The following is a 23,115-nucleotide window of genomic DNA, read 5'->3' as shown; positions in this document are numbered from 1 at the left end:
TCTCTGTGACTTCGGGCTTCCCCTGGTGCTGAATCACTCTGCTGAGCCTCTCCCACCTCTTAAATGAGGATGTATCTAGAGGACCTACCCTCTGCTCTCTTTTCCTCTGGGAGATCCATTTAATCTTGGCTTTATCTCCCCCACAGATGACTCCCTCATCTACTGAAACTTGGCAAAATCTATTACATGCCCTTCCTTTTCCAGACTTTGCCTTTACCTCCTAAATTAGTTAGAATTAGGTTTGGCTGCTAGTGACAGAAAACTCAAAATAGTGGATTAAGCAAGAAAAAGTTGATTTCTCTCACAGTGTCCTGGAATGGCATGGCTCCTCCATAGTCATCAGGGACCCCAATTCCATCTATCTTTTGCTCTGCCATCCTCAAGAAAGAGCTTCCACCTCATGATCCATAATGGCTGCTCCCAATCTAGCCATCTAGCATTCCTGCCAGGAGTAGAGAGGGAAGAAAAAGAGAAAAGCATACCAGGTCCTTTAAGGACTCTTCCCCAAAGTTGCATATACCAAATCTGTTTCTATCCCGTTGGCCAGAACTCAATGCCGTGGGCTGACCTTACTATTGGGAAATGTAGTCTTTATTTTGGGCAGCTATGTATCGAAATGAAACTAGATGTTTAATATTTTGAAGAAGGTCAGGAGGAAGGGATATTTGGGGGTAACTTGCAGCCCCTGCTACATCTCTTAGACTGTTTCTTCTAGACTATTCCAGTTTTCTTATATTTTGCCAATATGACAAATTGAAAGCAATTTCTTTCCCCTCAGAACTTCCATATGACTTTCTTTGCACCTTTGTTACAGCACTCATCTTAGTGTGATACTGTGCTGTGTGTATTTTGTTCTCCTAGGATGCTGTAAACTCCTTTCACTGTACATAGAAGATGTATGTAATATTTTTTAAGTTGATAGTGCTGATTCTAAGTGGTCTAAGTTACAACAGAATGCAGGAAACCACTGTTTTTCTAAACTTATGTATTTAATCAGTTCACTGCTTAATTTACAGTAGACAGATATATTATTTGTTAAACAAATTAGTGAAAGCTTAATGATAGTATCTAGGATTTTTATCCATCATGTATGAGTATAATTTTTCATTGTTAGGAGAGGGAAAAAAAACTTTGAGAAGGTAGAAATTTGGTTCTGACTAGTGCTTTGTGTAATTTTTTTTCCTTTTAGTTTGGCTGTAATCCGTGGAATAGAAGAGGGACTGCAGAAAGCGCAAACAGACCATACAGTAAAAGCCATTGTAATTTGTGGAGCAGATGGCATCTTCTGTGCAGGTAATCAGTATCTAACCCTCTCCCACTGTCTCTGGAATCCCACCATAAACTGAGATCAATACTGCATTAGCTGTCCCTGTGGGTAATGAATATGAGAGACTTGAGTGGGAATGAGAAACATTGTGGAAAAGAGACAGGAGTCACCCAGGACAGACAGGAGAGACCCAGAGAAGATGCGGACCTTACTCTGTTTTATATTGGATTGGGCCTTTGGAGGACATTTAGTTGCAGACTTTTGATGGCTGTTATACCAGCTAGTATCTACCTGCTCTGCATATGTCTCCACCCTATGTGAGCTTTGGCAAGTCCCTTTAATCTCCTGAACCTCAATTTCTCTACTGATAAAATGCATACCATAATATTTATATCTTAACAGGTTCTTGTGAGATTAAATGAGATAACACATCTGAAAATCCCTAGAGCAGTGCCTACATGCAGATGTTCAATAAATGTTATTTTTTATTTTACAGAGTCTTGAAATGGAGTTCATTTTTCTTCTGATACTTACCCATCTCAGGGGCCATCACACTTTTTATTAGGTTATCCTGTGAAAATGCAAACATAGTGACAAAATATGGCAGAAGTATCTGAAATGGTGATTTATTCAATGGTATTTGTAGCACACTGTCTTCTTTTCCCAAATAAATATACTCTTTGACAAAGATCACATGGATATGAAGGTCCATGCATTCTTACTGTAGCCAAAGGAATTTAATGTATGTCAGTGGTAGCCTGAGAAGATATAGATGTTGAAATCATGACAATAAATAAATAAAGACATTAATCATAATAATTACTGTTTAGCTTGCCTGCTATGTGCCAGTACTGTATAGCTTATTAATGAAACTAGTAATATTTTTACACACTTTATACTTTAATCCTCAGTAAATCCTACAATTTCCATTTACAGATGAAAAGGCTGAGCCTAAGAGATTAAATAATGTACCAAACGTTAACCAGCTATTTCATGGCTTACTCAACTGTTTGAAAACTTAAGGTTGGGAGCCCAAGATGGTGACTTTGAGGTGTGGAGAGAGGGATCAGAATTATGAAAAGTCAGAATTGATATTTCTTTGTCACAACAGAGGTAGGAGAGAATATAGTTAGAGTTCAGAGGCAGAAAAAAATAATTTCCCTTGGAAAGCATTAGGGATTATCAGACTTGACCTAAATGGGCTTAGATAGAACAAAGTGCCCAACAATTGGAAAATATATATTCTTCTCAAATCTGCAGCATTTACAAAAATTGATCAGGTACTGGACCATAGAAGCTTATCTCAATAAATTTCATTTAGAATGTGTTCTCTGACAAAAATGCAATCAAGCTAGAAATCAATAACAAAGATATAACTAGAGCTTCTCACGTGTTTGGAAAATAAATTCACTTCTTGAAAGCCTCTGAGTCAAAGCAGAAATCATTATGCAATTTAGAAAATATTTTGAACTGATTGATAATAAAAACAACATATAAAAGTTGAGGCATACAGCTAAAGCAATGCTTAGCAGAAAATGTGTAGCCTTAAAGGTATACATCAGAAAAGAAAAAAGACTGAAACATATTGTGACAAGCATCTTTATCATGGAACTGACAAAACAAACAGTAAAATAAGCCCAAATGAAGCAGAAGGAAGGAAATGATAGAGGAGAAATTACTAAAATAGAAAACAAATGTGAATCAAGACAACAATAATGTCAAGAATTGGTTCTTTGAAAAGACTAATGAAAAAGCTTCAGAGAGACTTATCAAGGAAAAAAGAGAAGATACAAACAATACATATAAATAAAGACAAAAGGGATATCACTGCAGGTGCTCTAGCCATTGGAAAAGATAACATGAGCACATAGAAAAATACAGCTTATAAAACTGACTCAAGAAGAAACAGAAAACCATTAAAGAAATTGAATTAGTAATCAAGAATCTCACAAAGTAAATTCAAGTCCCAGGTGACTTCATTGGTAACCTCTAACTGAAAAGTCAAGGAAAATGTTATCACAAATGTTTCAGAGAATAAAAAGAGGGAACACTTCCTATATTAGTTTCCTGGGGCTGCTCAAAACAACAGAAACTGGTGCTCAAACTGGGTGGCTCAAAACAACAGAAATTTATTCTTTCAGAGTTCCAGAGGCTAGAAGTTCAAAATCAAGGTATCTGCAAGGCCCTTCTTCCTCCAAAGGCCCTAGGGAAGACTCTCTCCTCGCCTCTTCTAGCTTCTGTGGCTGTTGGCAATACTTGGCATTCCATGGCTGCTTGTTGCACTACTTTTCTTTCTGCCTCTGTCTTCCTGTGGACTTCTCCCCTGTGTCCAAATTTCCCTGATCTTATATAGACACCCCTCCCCAACCCAGTATGACCTCTTCTTTACCTGATTACGTCTGCAAAGACCCTGTTTCCAAATAAGATCATGTTCATGTGTTCTGAGTGGACACCATTCAACCCAATATACTTCCCAACTCATTTTGTGAGGCTGGCATAATCTTGATAACATCTGTCAAGGACAGTACAAAAAAGCAAAATTACAGACCAATTTCATTTGGTAGGTATAAAAATCTGAAACAATCTATTATAAAATTGAATCCAGCAGTATATAAAAAGCATAATACATCACTTTTATTCTGGACATACTAGATTAGTTAAACATTAGAATGTCAATGTGATTCATCCTAGTAAAAGATTAAAGGAGAAAAATTGTGATTATTTCAAAAGGTGCAGGGAAAAAAAAACACTTGGTAATGTTTAACATTCATTAGAGATAAAAATTCTTGGTAAACAAAGTATAGAAAGAAAATGTCTTTACTAGGCAAAACATCTATTTTTAAAAACCTCCAGCAAATATCAAACAAAATGGTAAATTGAAAGATTTCCTTATGTGAAAGGAACAAGACAAGGCTGGCTGCTATCACCATGTGGATTTGACATTGTATTCTAGGCCCTGGCCAGGCTAGAAAGGCTAGAAAAAGAAAGAAAAGGTATAAGGATTGGGAAGAAAGAAACAAAACTTCCTTATTCAGAAGGTATGATTGTAGAAAATCAAAATAATCTATCAGTAAATTATTAGAATTAATAATAGAATTTAGCAATTTTGCTGGATATAAAATCAGTATCTCTAAAGTAATTGCATTTCTACATGCCAGAAATAAACAGTTAAAAAGTGAAATCACTGTACTCTTGTCTGTGCCTTGGTTTCTGTAAAATTGGGATGATAGTACTTACCTTATGCCACAAGTAGAAGAATGTAGTATAACTTTTCAGAATGTGGGCTGTACAGTCAGACTGCCCAAGCTCAAGTCCTTATTCTACCAGTTACAGAGTCACGTGTCTGAACTAGTCACTTAACATCTCAAAACCTTAAACTTCTGTACCTGTAAAATGGACATTGTTATACTGCTTAACTTAGGTGCTAAGAATATTAAACAAAACTACTTAGCACAGTGCCTGATGTATATAGTATTTATCCAGTACATGTTAAATGCTATTATTACATGAAAAATTATTTTAATCTAAAGTTATAGGAGTAATAGTTCTGAGATTCAGAATGAAGTTCATCTTGTTTCTCTAGAACCAAAAAAGGATTTAAAAAATAAAGCTTTAATAACACTGGAGTGTGAAATATGATGGCTTGGTGAGAAAAAAGCCTAATCCCTGGATAAATGCTAGATGAAGAGCAGGTGGCAAAAATAAATAAACAAATAAAGGTTGAACATTAAATAATTACTTTAACTTTTTAACTGGTACCACAGACTTAATGTTTTCAAAGAATAGATGATGCTATAGGGAAAGAACTCATGATGTATAATGTTATGTGGAAAAGGAGAATACAAAAAGTCATTTTACAGGGGGGAGGGTATAGCTCAGTGGTAGAGTGCCTGCTTATCATGCACAAGGTCCTGGCTTCAATCTCCAGTACCTCCATTAAACAAACAAACAAACCTAATTACCTTCACCTTCCCCCAAAAATCATTTTACAGAATGTTCTCAATATTGTTAAAAATATGTATTATAGTAAATTTTCATTTAGTTCTCACATCAGTCATTTAAGATAGGTATTAAGACAAAAATGTTAAATAAATTACTCAAGATCACAAAGCAATTTACATATATGCATCAGGAAAAAACTAAGAATTCACCAAAATACTACATTGTTGTCTCTATGTGGTGGTATTTGGGGTAATCTTTATGTCCTTTATGGTTTGGTGTTATTTTTCAAGTTTTCCATTATGCATATTATTTTTATAATTAGGAAAAGCAGTAAATATTGTTACTTTTATTGATCACAAAAAATCTATCACAAAAACATAATTCTAAGCTGATTGATTAACATATCACTCACAAATATGTCTGCACATTACCCTGAGATTTTAATTATAATGACGGATGCCCTTAACATAGACATGGGTCTAAATTGCTGTGAAGAGGGTTGTTGAGTAGTATCATACAAAAAATGGGAGGGGCTGACTCAATGTCACAATCTCTATTTCTTTTCTGAGCTTTCAAGTTTTTCTAAAGGTAAATTACCACTATCATATAGAAAGACAGATTTTTAGATGACAGGATTTCTGATAAAGATTTGAAGATTTTCTCTCATATCATTCTACATTTTCCAGGCTACTTGTTCATTTATTGTGTCTGCAGCCCAAGAATGAAATGTTTCATGGATCCAAAGAGGTCTGTGATTCCTTAAGAGTTATCTGGTAACTTATTGATATATAGCAAAGCCCAAATCTTCCTCAGCTCTCCTTTTTTCCTTGTCTTTGTGTTCTTAGGTGCTGATATCAGTGCCTTCAGTACAGACAGAATCTCTGACTTCAGACTGGGAAAGTTAATAGATAAAATACAGAGAAATGAGAAACCTGTGGTGGCAGCTATCAAAGGCGTGGCTTTGGGAGGGGGACTGGAAGTGGCTCTCGGCTGTCACTATAGGATTGCCCATGCACAGGTAACAGAGGGGATTTGGTGTGGGGGCTTTTCTCTAGGACAAGATCTAAATGTAGTCATAAGCTTCAGAGGTGATCATTTTAAGTGGTTAGCTTACTGGTGAACAACTCTTAGGTATTTCTAGCACTGGTGTTCAGCTGCTACCAGTACAGTGGTACTAGCTGTTGAAATGTTGAAATATGTCCATTCTAGTTGGTAAATAGCTGCTACCCTGAGCCCATGACTGTCCCTTTGCTTCCCCTAACCCTAGCCCTTGAACCTCCCCATTGACCCACCAACTAAAGGGGAACTCCTGTGCAGGGCTCCCAGGACCCTACTCTAGCAATGTGGCCCACATCAGGTTTCACTGAACCGTGCTCATGCAGTATGGGGTATTAAATATTTTGACTACCACCCTGGAATATTTAAATTTTCATTTCCTATCTCAAACACTCCAGTTTTGTGGTCTCATAATTATTAGTACCTAAGAAGACAAGTTCCAGTTGGCAACAATGCACAACTAGTAAATTCATTTCTTTCTGAAATAGATTTGAGTTATTAGACATATAGATTGAGGTTTGTGATACCAGTCTTATAATGGTAATATTTTATAAGTAATATATTTTCTAATAATAAAGATAAGATTTATAATTGTAATAGATTATAAAATATAGGAAAGTATAAAGATGTAAACTAAAGTCACCATTAACTCACAGTTCAGAAATAACCATTATTAACATTCTATTTTATTTCCTTCTGGTGTTTTTCCCGGGTAATTTTTTTTATATATGTATTTTTTCTTTGCAATCTTTATTGAAAAAACTACATTTGGAATTTTATTGTAGTTTATTTGTACTTTTTTTTTTTACTAATATCATATTTGCACTATTATTAAATATTCTTTATCCATTCTGCCAAACTGCCTTTTTGAACATTTAATCCATTTACGTTTAACATAATTACTGATAAGGAAAGGCTTCTGCCATTTTGCTATTAATTTTCTATGCCTTACATTTTTTTTGTTCCTTAATTCCTCCATTAAAGTTTTCATTTGTATTACATACATATGTTCTAGTGTACTTTTAATTTTCTTATTGTTTCTTTTACTATATATTTTTGAGTTATTTTCTTAGTGGTAGTTGCCCTGGGGATTACAATTAACATCTTAATTTATGACAATCTAATTCAGATTAATTTCAATTGTATACAAAAAATTTGCTCCCATACCATTCTGTTACACACCCCCCTTTATGCTGTTATTGTGACAAATTATATCATTATATATTATGTGCCCATCAATATAGTTGTATAATTTTTGCTTAATGTAATGGTCTTTTAAATCACATAAGAAAAAAGAGGAATTACATTACTACTGTATTTTATAATTTCCTATGTAATTACCATTTAACAGTGTTCTTTATTCCTTCATGTGGATTTGAGTTACTATCTAGTGTCCTTTCATTTCATCCTGAAGGATTTTTTCTGGGGCAAACATGCCACAACAAATTCAGTTTTTATTTATCTGAGAATGTCTTAATTTGCCTTCAATTTCAAAGACTAGTTTTGCTGGATGTAGAATTCTCAGTTGACAGTATTTCTCTTTCAGTCTTCTAAGTATGTCATCCACTGCCTTCTGGCCTCCATGTTTTCTGATGAGAAATTTTCTGTTGATCTTATTATAAATATTCCTTAAAAATATCATTTTAAATGGTTGCATAATTTTCCATGTTATAGGAATACCATAATTATTTAACCTTTCCCTATGTTGTTTAAATTTTTATAAAACTTAGAGATAAAGACATATATCCTAAGTGTCCATTTTTCTATGTCTCTCTTACCATGACTTTCTGCACACTGGGTGAAGATCTAAGTTACAAGCAGTAATAATTCAGGAGGTAGGGATGACCAGTGGCGGGGAATATGGTGACTGACTGCTAGGAAAGCCTTATGTGAGAGAGGTGCAAACATTTCAGATGTTTTGAAGTTGTTGGCCTATCAATTTGAGTAAATGACAGTCTGTTTTTAAATACCCTCCTCCTCCCATGACTAACAGAGCTTTGGTCACTTTTAAATGGCCAGGAGAGGCTTTTGATAAAGGACTCAACTCACCCTCTTGTCTGGACTGGGATTGCTGCCTGACCTTTTTCTTTTTCTTTTTCTTTTCTTTTTCTTTCTTTCTTTTTCTTTTTTTTTTTGGTAACAGCTTCATTATAGTTCAAAGACTACATAATTCACTCATTTAAAGTGTACAATCCAGTGGTATATTGGTATATTCACAGTTATGCAGCCATTACCACAGTTGACTTTAGGACATTTCATCACCCTAAAAAGAAACTTCACACTCTTAAGGAGTAACCCACCATCTCCCTCTCCCCTAATTCTAGACAACCATAAATCTATTTTCTGTCTCTATGGATTTGCCTATTCTAGAAATTTCATCTCAATGGAATCCTGTTTTCAAACTTCATGTCATCAGTATTTCATTCCTTTCTGTGGCTGAATAATATTTCCTTGTATAGACACACCACATTTTCTTTTTCCATTCCTTAGTTGATAGATACTTGGATTGTTTATACTTCTTTGGCTTTTATGAACAATGATGCTATGAAAATTTGTGCACAGGTTTTTTTGTGGGCATGTTTTCATTTCTTCTGGGTATATAACAAGGAGTAGAATTGCTGGGTCACATGGTAACACTATGTTGAACCTTTGAGAAACTGCCAATTTTTTTCCCCAAAGCATTGCACCATTTTACATTCTTACCAGCGATGTATGAGGGTTTTTTTTCTCCACATCTTCTCTAAAACTTGTTTTTGTCTGTCTTTTATAGCTATCCTAGTGGGTGTGAAATGGTATCTTACAGTTTTGATTTGCATTTCCCTGATGGCTAATGGTACTGAACATCTTTTCATGTACTTATTGGCCATTTGTATCTTTTTGGAGAAACATCTGTTCAGATCCTTTGCCCATTTTTGATTGGGTCATTTGTCTTTTTATTGTTGAGTTGTAAAAGTTCTTTATATATCCCAGATATATGATTAGCAAATATTCTCTCCCATTCTGTGGATTGTCTTTTTAATTTCTTAGCTGTTTGGCTCTTTCAGGGCTTCATAATGCTGTTCCTGGAGACTATTATTTGTGTTGACCAAGGCAGGTCATAATAGAGTCAGAGAAAAATTGTGTAATAAACTAGGGATGTGTTTCAACGTGAAGACTTAGAGACAGCAGAGCTCTGTTTGTGCTATTAATTAAAGAAGTGGGTGTGCACTAATTTGCCCTGTAGAAACTCTTGCTGAATTCTATGAAACAACGTTTTCGAGGGTGTGGGAAACCCAGGGGAATGCTTGCCTTGACTCTGAGTATATCATCTCATTCTAATGACCTTTATGCTTTCAATCTTTGGTAGGCTCAAGTTGGCCTCCCAGAAGTCACACTAGGAATCATTCCTGCTGCAAGAGGAACCCAGCTTCTCCCCAGACTTATTGGCGTTCCTGCTGCACTTGACTTAATCACCTCAGGTGAGTCAAACCCTGCTGACCTCTTTCTAGATCAATGTGAGGAACTGGACTAGGTTTTGGAAGAATCCTGGCTTGACCATTCCCTATCCATGTAATCTTAAGAGGATACTTTAACTTCCTTGATGTCAATTTTCCCATCTGTAAAATGGAAAGAATACCTTCTTTGAGAGCTCACAAGTTACCATGAAGAATAAATGTGAGTGCTTTCTAAATGAAAGTGTATAGAAAGCCCTAATCACATTTATGTGTCTACTCATAGACACTGATGTTCACATAGGGTGCATTATATCCAGATCTAATTTAGAAAGTATAATATAAACTAGAATTAGAACCAGAATTTTCAAGGAAACATGTCAAGTTTTAGTTTGGAAATGACTGAATTTTTCATTTCCTAGGTATTAAGATATTAGCTTCAAATAGAAGTTATTCTCTTTCAATAGAGAATGTGAACAATGCAACACTAGAAAACATTTGGAGACTCTGGATTTGCGAAATACCATAAGAAATAGGAAGATATTTCCAATTGAAGTAAGGTTGGAAGAAAGAGCATATATATAACTCTTTACTCCAAACAGGTATAACTAGTATGAGACCTTGGTTCAGTCACTTTACTTCTCTGTGCCTTAGTTTCCTTATAAATGTATTTAAAACAGTATCTACCACATGGTGGTATGGTGAAGATTAGATAAATTAAGGCATAAAATGTGCTTAGAACACTCATAGACATGGTAATAAGTGTGAGCTATGTTATTATTCCCATATCTGACTTCTCAGTAGAAGAGGAGGATTGAGTAAAAATAAGATGAGGATCTTGGTAATAGACTATATCACAAAGAATGGGCAGGGGGAGGGTATAGCTCAGTGGTAGAGTTCACACACAGCATGTGTGAAGTCCTAGTTTCAATCCCTAGTAGCTCTGTTTAAATAAATAAACAAACAAACAAACAAAGAAATCTACCTCCTTTCATAAGAAATACATTTAAAAACAAAACAAAACAAAACAAAGAATGGGCAATACAATAAAAGGAGCACAAGCTTTAGAATCAAAGACCTGAGTCTGAATCCCAGCTGTACCACATATAAGCAATATGCCTTGTACAAATTAATTTTTATTCATTCATGCAGCAACTGTTCAATTTTTTCTCATGTGCTGGACCCTGTTATAGATAGCAGGCCTATAGCAGCAAATCAAACCAACAAAAACTCCTGCCCTCATGGAAATTATATAGATAAAACAATAACAATAATTATCACTATCATATTTCATCAATTCAAAAATGCACTTTTTTCCACATCTCTGAAATCGGAATGCCTCTTACATTCATTGTGAGTCATGGCTTGATTGACAGTGTTTTCCCTTGTTTCTATGGGTTAGCAATTTAGAAACAAGTTAGTTGGGTTCTAGTTCAAGGTTTCTCATGAGGTTGCAGTCAAGACACTGACTGGGGCTGGAGGATCTGCTTCCAGGATGGCTCACTTACATGCTGACTGTTGGCAGGGGGTTTCATTTCCTCTTCCACGTGCAGCTGTCTGCGTGTCCTCATGACACGGAAGCTGGCTTCCTCCAGAGTGAGTGATCCAAGAGAGCTTGCGAGAGCAGCAATGTCTTTATGACCTAGCTTTGGAGTCCCATGCCATCTTTTCTGAACTGTCCTATTGATTATACAGGTCTACCCTATTCATCCTGGGAGCGGGGCTTGAATTCCCAGAAGTCAAACACACGGAGGGGTCTCTTTGGGGACTAGCTACCACAACTATATACTTTTATTAAACTCCATGGCTACCTATTACATAAGTAGTGTATATAGTAGCTTAGATGGAGGTAAGTGCTAAGGAGAAAGCAGAAAGGGGAAATTTAAAATGATAGGGGTTAGGGGCAGGAGTAATATTTTGGGTAGAATAGTTAGGAATGGCTTTCTTGCAAAATGAATCTGAGTGAAGACCTGAAGGAGGGAGGAAGCTTGTTGTGCCAATATCTGGAGGAAGATACTCCACATGGAGAAAATACCAAATACAAAGCCCTGAGGCAGGGGCATACTTGGAAATTTCCAAGAACAGCAAGAAAGTCAATGCAGCTAGAGTAAAGAGAAGAGTAGTAGGCGGTGAAGTCACATCATGTAAGGCCTTGAAGATTATAGAAATAACTTTGGCTTTTCTTCTGAATTGGAGTGTTCAGAGCAGAGGAGTAACATGCTCTCATCTATGTTTTTTAAAGGATTGCTCTGGCTATTGACAATATATTAATTGGAGGTAGGGGCAGAAATAGGGAGACGGATTAGAAGGCTGCCATAATAATCCAAGGCAGAGATGACGAGAGTTTAGACCTGAGTGATAGCAAGTAAATGATAAGACATGGTCAAATTTGGATATATTTTGAGCCAACAGGATTTTTGACAGATCAAATCTGCGATGTCAGAGAAAGAGGAAAGTGAAGGATGATTCTAATGGCCTGAGCAGCCGGAAGGATGGCGCCATTACTGAGATGGGGATTTCTGCTGGTAGAGCTTAGTTTTGGACAAGTTAAGAGAGGCCTTTTATACATCTAAGTGGAGATATCAAGTAGATAGTTGGATAGACTGGCCTGGAATTTAGAAGGGAAGTCATCTGGACACCTCTCAGCCTTCATTTTCTCATCAGTAAAACAATCACATAGTTGTTTTAAGAAATAATGAAATTACATGACATACCTCTGGTATAGTACCTGTCACACAGAAGTCATTTTATAAGTGGTAACTGTGATAGGCATAATAATGCCCCCCTCTAAGATGTCCACATCCTAATCCTTAGAACCTGTGAATATATTACCTTACATTCAAAAGGGACTTTGCGGACATGATTCAATTAAGGATCTTAAGATGGAAGATTACTTTGAATTTTCTAGCTGGGCCCAGTTTATCACAGGGGTGCTTAGAAGAGGAAAGCAGGAGGTCAGAGATGAGAGAAGATGCTATACAGCTGACTTTGAAGTTGGAGGAAGAGGACTCAAGCCAAGAATTGTAGGCAGCCTCTAGAGGCTAGAAAAGCCAAGGAAATGGATTCTCTCTCAGAGCCTCCAGAAGGAACACAGTTTTGCTGACCTAGTTTAGACTTCTGACATCCTAAACTAACATAATAAATGTGTGCTGTTTTAAGAGGCAGTGTTTATAGTAATTTGTTTAGGAAACTAATGCAGAAGCCATCAATAATGATGATATTAAGATTCTTGCTTTTGGAAAACATTCTAAGAAAGGATGCTAAAAAAAATTGCTACTGAGGGTTGAAGAATCCCTACTGATGTTAACGAGGAAAATAACACCAGCTCTGTAGGCACTGCCCCCATAGGAAATTGTAAGTAAATTTAGATTAAACGAATATGTAAATAGCAACCTTTTCTGATCTTCTAAAAACCATAAGAGAGGTGATTCTGGAAAGTGAAGCAATTACAACAGTAACCACTGCTTCTCCACATTTCCCTTAAAATGCCACCCAAAACCAACCAGATCTTTAGCAGTAACTAAAAGATAGGCTTGAGCACATTGCAGTTCATTCCCTGATGTTCTCTGCCCAATCAAATGATAAGGACTTCAGTGCCCTGCTCTTCCTTCTGCTGTTATTTTCAAGGTCCTGTCTTCCGTGTTCACTGAACAGCCTAGGAAGCCTCTGCTCTGTTCTCATAGAGCTTTGCCTCAGCCCCATGAGTTTATGGTCATCCCCAGGACAGGGATGCCTTTGGACTCTTGACTTTGATGAGGTACCTCTTACCACTCAACACTGGGGGAGAAGTTGGGAGTGGCATCTTTATCCTGCCTGCCTTTCAGATTTAGGTCCAGGTGGGTTTTCTCTATGTTTGAACAAGATGTTAAGGGTGAGTTTTAGCACCCAGGGCTTCCAGTCAACAATAATAAATATCAACAAATATCATTTCATGACCAAAACAAATAAATGGACCAAAAGAAAAACACCTTTAACACTCAACTTAACACCTATGAAAATATTCTGTGACATTAGAAACATAAATGTGAGTCTACTGAAACAGATTAAAGAAAACAAAAGTTTTAGAAAACTCACAATATTCTAAATTAGACAGTATTTTATTTGTTAAATAAGAATACCCTGTTTAAAATCAAAACCTTAGCCAAAATAATTTTTGAAGCAATTTTTAAAAAAGACTCAATAGAACAGACAACTGAATCAGCAACTTGGAGGAAAAATAGAGACACATTTATAGAATTCAGAAGAGTTTATCAAAAAGATACATAAAATGTAAATGAAGGCAGCAGACAGGGAAGGTCTATAATAGAGGTCTCTGCTATGAATAATAAAAGCTCCAAGAGCACAAAGCAAAAAGGGGAGAAGCCGTAACCAAAGGAAAATATATGTGAAAGAATCAGAGATTGTATTTAACAACCACATCATTTTCCTGGAAAAACTGATGAGATGTTAATGCCTTGTATAAAGATTTTAAACTTCCAGAAAATAGAATCCTGTGAGCTTCCAAAGGATAAAAACAAAACACAACAAAATGTTACTCTCAAAATAGCTAAAATCACCCCAGTCACAAATAAAGTCTAAATGTATGGAACATTCATATGCTGGGATGTTATATAGTCTTTAAATATGGTCTAAGTCAGGAGTTCTTAAAGTGTGGCCCATGGACTCCTAGGTGTACCTAAGACCATTGTGGCAGTCCATGAAGTCAGAACCATTTTCCTAATAATAAGACGTTACTTGCCCTTTCCACTCCCATTCTCTCACAAATATACGGTGGAATTTTCCAGAGGTTATTGTATGCCATGTGATACCAAAACATTTTGAATGCAGAAGTGGAAATGAGAATCCAGCTGTATTCTGCTAAGCAAGACATTAAAGAAATTTGCAGAAATATAACAATGATACTCCTGTCACTAAATTTTTAAAAAATAGTTATTTTGCATAAAAATTTATTTATGCTAACATATAATAGGTTTATCATTGTTCTTTGAAAATGATTTAATAAAGATACATTTTTAAAGTTCTCAGTTTTGATTTCAAATATAGTAAATAGTGATAGACATAGCCCTCATAAACAAAAGCTCTCTGGTGTATTCTATAATTTTTAAGAGTACAAGGGGGTCCTAAGGTTAAAAGGTTTGAGAACTGCTAATCAAAATACTTATTATTTTGACACAGAAACCACAATACAACACTGTGCACACATGGTCCAAATTAGAAAATAATATGAGTTTATATTATTATTAATGTACAATTACTAATATATAATTTACATAGTTACTAATATATAATTTACATAGTTACTAATATATAATTTAAAGTGTAAAATGGCTTCCCCCCCTTAAGTGGGGAGGTGTATAAATCCTATACAGCATGAAAGAGAAGTTAGAAAAACTAAATTTCTTGTCTTCAAAAAGTTAAATTAGAAATTGCTTTAATTTACAAAGGTACAAGTACATTTTAAGAATGTGAACTATTTTAAGTACCTAATGTAGAATTCATAAGAGGATGCTTACAATCAATCCAACATACTACAGAAACTCAAAGCACATTAGAAGGTTCGTTCTTCAAAGGACAAAATAGAAAGGAGGCAAAGAAGCATAAAATATAGAGGGCAGTCATAATTGTGTGAAATGAGTCTGTAAATTCTAAGGTTTACAGAAATTAAAGCATGTGGGGAATATTCAGGAACTGTGTGTTCCTGTTTTCAGTATTAAGCATGAAAGGCAAAAGTATCTTGGGGGAAGTCAGGAAGGAATCTGGCTTCTTTGACAAAAAGAAATAAAATGAACTAAGATTGGCCTTTCCCAAAGCACTGCTGCTTATAGAAATATCACTGTTTTTAACATGATGAAGAGAAGAGGTAAAAACAGTAAGAATATGATGGATTTTGATTTGCATAGAAAAGGTCACAGTGAATTAGAAGAAAGCTAACATTAGAATCATACACCTTTCTTTTTAAGTAGTCTGTACAACTTTAGGGGGACTTTAAAATGCAATCTGGAAAGGGTTCCATGTAGAAAAATTTTTTCTAAAGATTGGAAGAGAAGCAACAAAGAAAAAGAAAAAACTGAGATCACCCAGCTTGGAGAAGAAAAGTCTCAACTTCAGTTAACTCTGGGTCTCTTTACAGTAGATCTAGGCAGGGCTCTTATTAGATTGGACAGTGGTCATCATCTACACTGACAGCCATACTAGAAAGAACAAGTTTAAATCTCAGTATGAAGATTTGGGTTGGATATACAGAGCTGTGTCTTTAGGTCCTTGAAACAGAATAAAAGTACCCAGAATCTCTGACTCCATAAGAACAGTAGTGGTACTCCCAACTTTTGTGAAATCCAGGTCAGAAGGAATCATTTCAGCTAAAGGAATTTTCAGTCTATCTTGTGGGCATCTCATCTTTCCCCTGCTCAGCTGCCCCAAAGATCCTTTTTAGTACCCAAGTTTTTACATTCCACTCTGTGTCCTCTTGGACCCCTTAACTGGGAAGTCTGATTCACTCATCCCTCACTCAGGTGATTTTATACACAGGAGACTTCACCCTTGAAGCCACTCGCCTACTCCTCACTGCCCTTCTTATCCCAGGAGGATATCTGGAAGCCTGTTTTCAAAGGCACTTCTAGAAAACTGCACAAATACTGCTGTTACAGAGTAACCCCTGCCAAAAATCATTGTCTACCTGATCTAGAAAACCCATTTGTAGCTCCCTGAAGCACTAACAAGAACCAGGAATGGAGAGTTTGTCTCAGAGGTGGCATCCACCAACACTGTGTAAGAACAGCGAGGCCTGTGGAATTGTTGCCAGCAAGACTGATTGGGTGACTGCTCTTCAGAAGCCAAGATGGTGCTGGCAGGCAGGCAAGCAATGTGTCATTGTCTCTTTCCTTCTGACCCTGTGGTGAGGGATGATTATATCCCTTAATCTCCTACCCCAGAATATGCAGATCAAATTACATATTTAGACCTGTTGAAGAACTCAGGAGTAATGCAAATCCTTATCAAACTTCTGTAACCCCCTAGAGCTTCCTTTCTACACTGGAGGCTGCTGGTGCCACCACCACCACCAGACACTAGATGTTACCACCTGTGAAGTGAGATTTAAGCTGTTGCTCTTGCTTAGTGTCACTGACTCCAGCTAAAAACTCCATTTGCCAACTCGGGGTCATGGGCCACACCCTAGTACCATGTCTGAAGGAACAATTGTCTGGTCATCTCTGCTTCCTTTTTAGCTCCAAAGCTCACACGTTTGCAATTCCATGAACTAAGGGGGGGTTGAGATGCTGGGTAGTGAAAATATGGCAGAGGTCTACCCCATTTCTCCTGTGAAATTTGGATTATAACATGTAATATCAACTAAATCAATAATTCTTTCCCCTTGTCTGTCCACCTGTTATTTATGTTTGAGGACTGTAATCAATGGCGACCCCTGGTGTCTGTTGGTGTAAGAATAGATAGTACTGCTCTGCTGTCACTACCTGTATTATTTTTATCTCTACTATTGTCAAAAAATCAATCCTTCCTTATGCATTATATAGAGATTTATAAAGCGCTTTATAGAGAGTTATAGAATATAAGGAAAATGTATTATTTTCACTTACTACTCAGAATTTAGTAGGTAAGCACAATTATTTCCATTCACTAACAAAGAAATTCTAGTCCTAGTGCAATTCTTTATGGTCACACAAATAGTACAAGGCAGAGCCAGAACTTGAATCCAAGTTACCTGATTATCTCTGCAGTAATGTTTCCACTATAATAGTCAGTGTGTTATTTATTTATTTAATAATAGATGTTTATATCCAGGACAGGTGAGCTTTCCTGTGAGAGAGTGATGCTTTTGTTTTAATCTCACATTGTTCTTTGATTTGTTTTGTTTTGTTTTAGGAAGACATATTTCAGCAAATGAAGCACTGAAGCTGGGTATTCTAGATAAAATTGTGAACTCAGACCCAGTTGAAGAAGCAATCAAAATGGCCCAGAGAGTTTCAGGTAAGATAATAACAAAATTAGCACAAAGACTGGAAGCAAGTTAAATGTCCCTTTTAATAAGGAACTCCTTAAATATGGTACATCCAAATAGAATATAATACAATTTTAAAATGAATGAGAAACTCTATGTATTGACATGGTATGAATGCCACCGTATGTTGTATTAAGTGAAAAAAGCGTCATTGTATATAGTGGTTCAACATTTGTATAACAAGAAAGGGAGTGTGGGATTTAATGTCTGTATAGGGAGAATGTATATATGTAACTGTCTGTGTATAAGATACTTCAGTAAGGATTCACAAGAAAGGGTTAATGGTTGCCTCTGGGAATGGGGCTGGTCAGCCAGCGGAAGGAGTTAGAAGGAGACTTCCCTCTTTATTCTTCCGTACCTTTTGAATTTTTATTGAATGAATGTATTTTCTATTAAGAAACATAATTAAAATTTAAGAAAAACCAAGCAAACACACATTTAAGCAGACAGAAGACAGGCTGTAGAATTGACCATAATAAAGCCGTGGTTCTGTCTCAGAGAGCTACGTTTTCTCTCACTGATTTTTCACTTTATGGAGTTATGACATTCCTTTAAGAGTTCTTGGGAGTGGCATTCCTACATGTTTTTCTTTCTTTCTTTTTTAACTGTTTCTTTTCAATTTATGGAGGTTGGCAGCAAGATGGAGAGGGTTAAAGAGTGTCAGAAAAAAAATAATTGGAAGGAATGTTGGGTCACAGGCAGAGCAAGTGTTCATCTCCCGGTTGGTGGTAGGTAATGGCTCAGTGGCATTCAAAGGTTTCTTTTGAAAAAGTCATTCTTTTGTCCACCCTGGCAGGGACCAAACACTTCCCTGAAATAATCTTTCTTTTTGTGGCTCTAGCTAGTTGCTGTTTCATTGCAATAGTAAGTGGAGAGGCCAGGGACTATGGGGAGAAAATACTGGTGGGTCTAAAGAGAGTTAGCAAGTCTTTACCCAAATAGGAACGAGTTTCCTGCTCTCTTTCTCTGCTTTCTGGATAATCTTCACCATGGTTTCATCACTGGTTTCATTGTGCCTCCTGGGAGGGCTTATTGCTTTGTTAGAAGTCACTTGGCCTACAGCCTAGGCTATTTGCATTTGGAGGTCCCTGAACGGTTTCTATCATATACACCTATGATTTTAGTTTGTAAAGGGCCTGATTTCAACAGGAAGATCTTTAACTGATTTCCTGAGATTCAGATTTGAGTTAAGTATTTCAAGAGATAGATGAGGACCATGGTCTGGTACACTTATAAAATGATCTGTTTTAATTATTAAAAATTATTTAGTTCTTAAAATCAGTTTATAATTTAAAATGTATGCATTAAATTATTATTTTTTAATTTATAAATGGTTTACTCAGTTTCAGCAGTATTACACAGTTTATCCACTTGGTGGCAGCCAAATCTTGAGGAGGAATCATTGGCTTTAAAATTTGGTACTTCACCTGTTAACAGCAGGGGAATGGTTCTGGGCTTTGGACAATTATGTATAACTATTTTAAATTATAATCATGAAAACTTTGTAGAAATGTAAAACTGTGGTATAAAAATGTCAAAATACAAATTTACGTATATTCTATGATTATAACTACATAGGATATTTTGAATACAGACAAAAAATTAAAGAAAATACACAAAAATGAAAAGTTGTTTCCCCCCACAATTTCTTAAGTGATTTTTGCTATTGTTTTTATTTTTTCCAGCTTGAGGTATAATTCTTAAATACCTTTAAACTTGATTAATATAAAACTGTTTGTGATTTGGAAGACACTAATTTTTGCCAAACAAATTAGCAAAGATAGAAAAAATAATGTGGGATTGAATTTAAATAAGCTTTTCAACAGCTTGTAGTATATCCTGTCTAGAGGGCAACTGGGCAATCATGTACTGAGGCTTATTCCTACCTTTTGACTTAGTATTTTTATTTTTAGGAATTTATCAAGAGGAAATAATCACAGAAGTACTCAAAGATCTGTATTCAGTGATACTCACTGAAGCTTTATTTGTCATTGTAAAATGTTGGAAACAACTCAAATATGTAATTTTAAGGGATTAGGTATGTAAAAGATGATAGATCTCAATGAAGCAACCCCATTCAGCCATTAAAACTTCCATTTTTAAAGAAAATCGAAAAACTTGGAAAAATGTTTACATGCAATATTAAGTAGGAAAAACAACCAGATAGGAAATTGCACACATATATGTATGTGTAAATATGCATATTTACATATGGAAAAAGACTACAAGGAAATATAACAGAATTTTTAACTGTAGTTGTATTTGGGTGGTAGGTAGTGAAGATTTTTGATTAAAAAAATGTTTATCTTTTCTTAATATCTGAGTCATTAAATTTACCCAAGGGAAAAAGGGATGCCTGGCCAGTGTGGAATGGGTACAGTCTGGTAGAGAAATAGGTTTAGGACTGGGTGTCAGGAGACCTGGATTATAGTTTCAACCTATAGCTATATGAACCTTAATAAGTCAGCTTTGGGGGGGTTTATTTTCTTCATCAGTAAAAGGAAAAGTTTCAACAAAATTAGTTGGTTTCATACCCTGTTCTAAGAATCTATGGACTCCAGTTTTTGTTCTTGCTACAACTTGGGCAACTCCACTTTGTCTCTTTTGGTATTTAGGGCTTAGAATGCCAAGGAAAATTATGGGACTTTTATGGGGTTTTTTCTCTTTTTTTCTTTTTTTCAATGAGTTCCACTGTTTGGAATCCTATGATTTCTTGGTACTGCTTTGCAATAGATAATGCTAGAGACACAAGGTAGAGAAATAGGGCAGATCAATGAAGGACTAGCTCAGGGAATCTTATCTACATTTACATTTATTGTCTTACAGAATGCATAGTTTAGCTAGGTTTATTTATGTTGCATTTCATTTTCACTTGCGGTCTTGTGCTTTTCTTTTCTTTTTATGTTCCTCCACTTTCCTCTTCTTTTTTTTTTTCTTTATTTGCTTTTAAATATAGATATTAGAATGTTATTTGGCAGGACAAAATTGATGAATTGATTTGAATAGGCTCCACAAATATCTGTTATAAAAATGTATACGTATTATAATAAATATTATAAATAGATGTACAACATAAATATTATAGATACTTATTATAAATAAATAATATATAAATATTATAGATACTTATAAATAGGTAATAAATATTTATATAAATATTCAATATATAAATATAATATAAAGTATATTTTATATCATTAAGATATATTATATTAAATATATGTTCATTTACCAGTCTCTAGTTATGTGAAGCTAGTGCAATGATCTTGATCTAGAGGAATGATTCTCAAACTTAACTCTGCCTCGCAAAGCTCTGTTGAAACAGATAGTGGGACCCCATTCATTAGTTTCTGATTCAGTACATCTGGGGTGCGGCCCAATTTGCAATTCTAACAAGTTCCTAGGTGGTGTTGATGTTGTATTCTGGGGAGCACACTTTGAGAACCACTGATGTACAGGGAACAAGGAAGGGTAGGAATGGAGATAACTTTTCCTAGTTTTGACTTTTTATACCTCGCATGTGAACACTACCTATAGTCTTAAAGATATTACTAAATCAGTTATGAAAGGCATGGTTAAAAAACATACATGTATGGTTGCACACTTCGTGATTGTACCAACAACTACTGAATTACAAACTTTAAAATGGTGATTTTTATAGTATGTGAATTATATCTCAATTTAAAAAATACATATAAAATTTTTGAGTTATCTTTTTCATTTGTAAAAATAGTCCATTAATTCAGCCTATTCCCACCTCCATCACTACCCCCCCACTGCTGAAATATTGACTTTAAAATTGGAAAAGATTAAGAACATTCTTTAGTTTCCACATCCAATAGGAAAGTTGAGAAGGAAGGAAATTTTCAATGGTCAGTGTTGCAATCAGCAGTTTTGGAGCCAGTTAGGGGTGGGAGGGGATTGTAGGAGGTTAACATATATATATCTAAAAATGTGATTTGGGAAATAGCTGCAAATTTCTCTGCAAACCTAACACACATCCTAGAGAGTTGACTGTGGAAGTTAATTAGCTTCATGCATCTTAATGCTCTTGTTATATGAAGCTTTTCAGACTACCTCAGTGCAATAGATTTAGCAGAGCAATTCAGAGTTACTTGGCCAAACCAGATTGCTTTGGCTAAACTGGGGAGGGGAGGGTCCTGTAAAATGCTATTTATTTGCATTTGGCCAGCAGCCTGCTTGTTCCCAAACTGAGGACGAACTCCTTGTTCCCTCGTGCATGACTCTGGCATAAAGCTGAAAATGTGTTCTGTTAGTCAAAGATGGGCACTGGGGACGTTCAACTGGGAGCCTCAACTCAGGAACCCAGTACTCTGTTTCTGTCCCTATAATGAACCCTGGTCCTGTTACTGTGACTGCACTGGGCTATGTTAGCCATTTTTAGCAACTCTTGTTCTGCCCAAAGACCTTGATCTGTTTGTTCATTTGGATTTTGTGGCTTAAAAAAAAAATCTCAGTGGTTTCATCTGTCTTTCTCTTCATTTTATCTTTTGCTCTTTGTAATTTATTTTTACTCTCTGTGAACATTTATATAAACATGTTTCACAAGAACAGAGTGACACTGCCTTACCTAGGAGGCCTAAGCACATGTCTAAATTGGCCTTCCTTTTCATATACCCAGGTTCTTTGGGGACCCCCTCAAGCCTGGGAAAGTGCAGTTATTCTGTCTGTCCTTTGCAGAGTGTCTGTAACAGACAGAGCTTACCATTTACCAGAGTTAGAGAAGAAAGAGTCCTTTAGGTCTTAGGAAACAATTTCTGTAAACTGCACATTGTGTCTCTTTTTATCCTAGGCAGGGAAAATCTATTCGTATCAGTTTACCAGAAAGGGAAGAGGGAAAATAATCACCTGCTTTTCTTCCTTTGGACATGTGATTCACTTATTTTTTTAATTAAAACTTGAATATTCTTTTGCCTTAGAAAACTTCAAAAGATTAAGAAAATTATGTGAATGGGTCAGGGAAAAAATTCAATTATGAGCATATTTGAATCATTAATTAGTTCTTTTTCCAATTTTCCTGGGCAGCTAATGCTGGTGCTGACCTGCCCACACTTGCCTCTCTTGTTACGTAGGTACAACTGAGTGACTTTAAAACCAAGACTCTAAAACTACCAAGTATATAAGAAATAGATGTTGAAAACACCATACCTGTAGACCCAAAGGGGAAATTCTGAATGTATTTTGTAGTAATAAAATGAAGTTGTAAGATAATAGCATCCCTCAGTTACAGCCACAGCACAAAAAGGATAGGAAATTGATCAGGGCAAAGCCTTGATCAAAAACTTTCCAGGGGATGTGCTTAGCTTGGCCCTAGGCTGGTCTGGACTGGTGCTATACATGGCTCCCAAAATGTCCATCTGCAGTCTGAGAGGTTCTGAGTA

General features: G+C 35.9%; 1 protein-coding gene across 1 annotated transcript in view; it reads left to right on the top strand.

Annotated features, from left to right (window-relative positions):
* Positions 1-23,115, top strand: part of EHHADH (enoyl-CoA hydratase and 3-hydroxyacyl CoA dehydrogenase) — a 41,910-nt gene that overhangs the window by 3,371 nt on the left and 15,424 nt on the right. The window contains exons 2-5 of the mRNA XM_010976171.3: positions 1,190-1,293; positions 6,055-6,227; positions 9,612-9,723; positions 17,578-17,682. Of these exons, the coding sequence (XP_010974473.2) occupies positions 1,190-1,293; positions 6,055-6,227; positions 9,612-9,723; positions 17,578-17,682 (494 nt within the window). The remainder of the gene's footprint in view (positions 1-1,189; positions 1,294-6,054; positions 6,228-9,611; positions 9,724-17,577; positions 17,683-23,115) is intronic.

Source organism: Camelus dromedarius, chromosome 2, assembly GCF_036321535.1.
Source record: "Camelus dromedarius isolate mCamDro1 chromosome 2, mCamDro1.pat, whole genome shotgun sequence".
In the NCBI taxonomy this organism is placed as follows: Eukaryota; Metazoa; Chordata; class Mammalia; order Artiodactyla; family Camelidae; genus Camelus; species Camelus dromedarius.
Note: the sequence above shows the minus strand (reverse complement) of the source record. Positions and strands in the feature narration are given on the sequence as shown.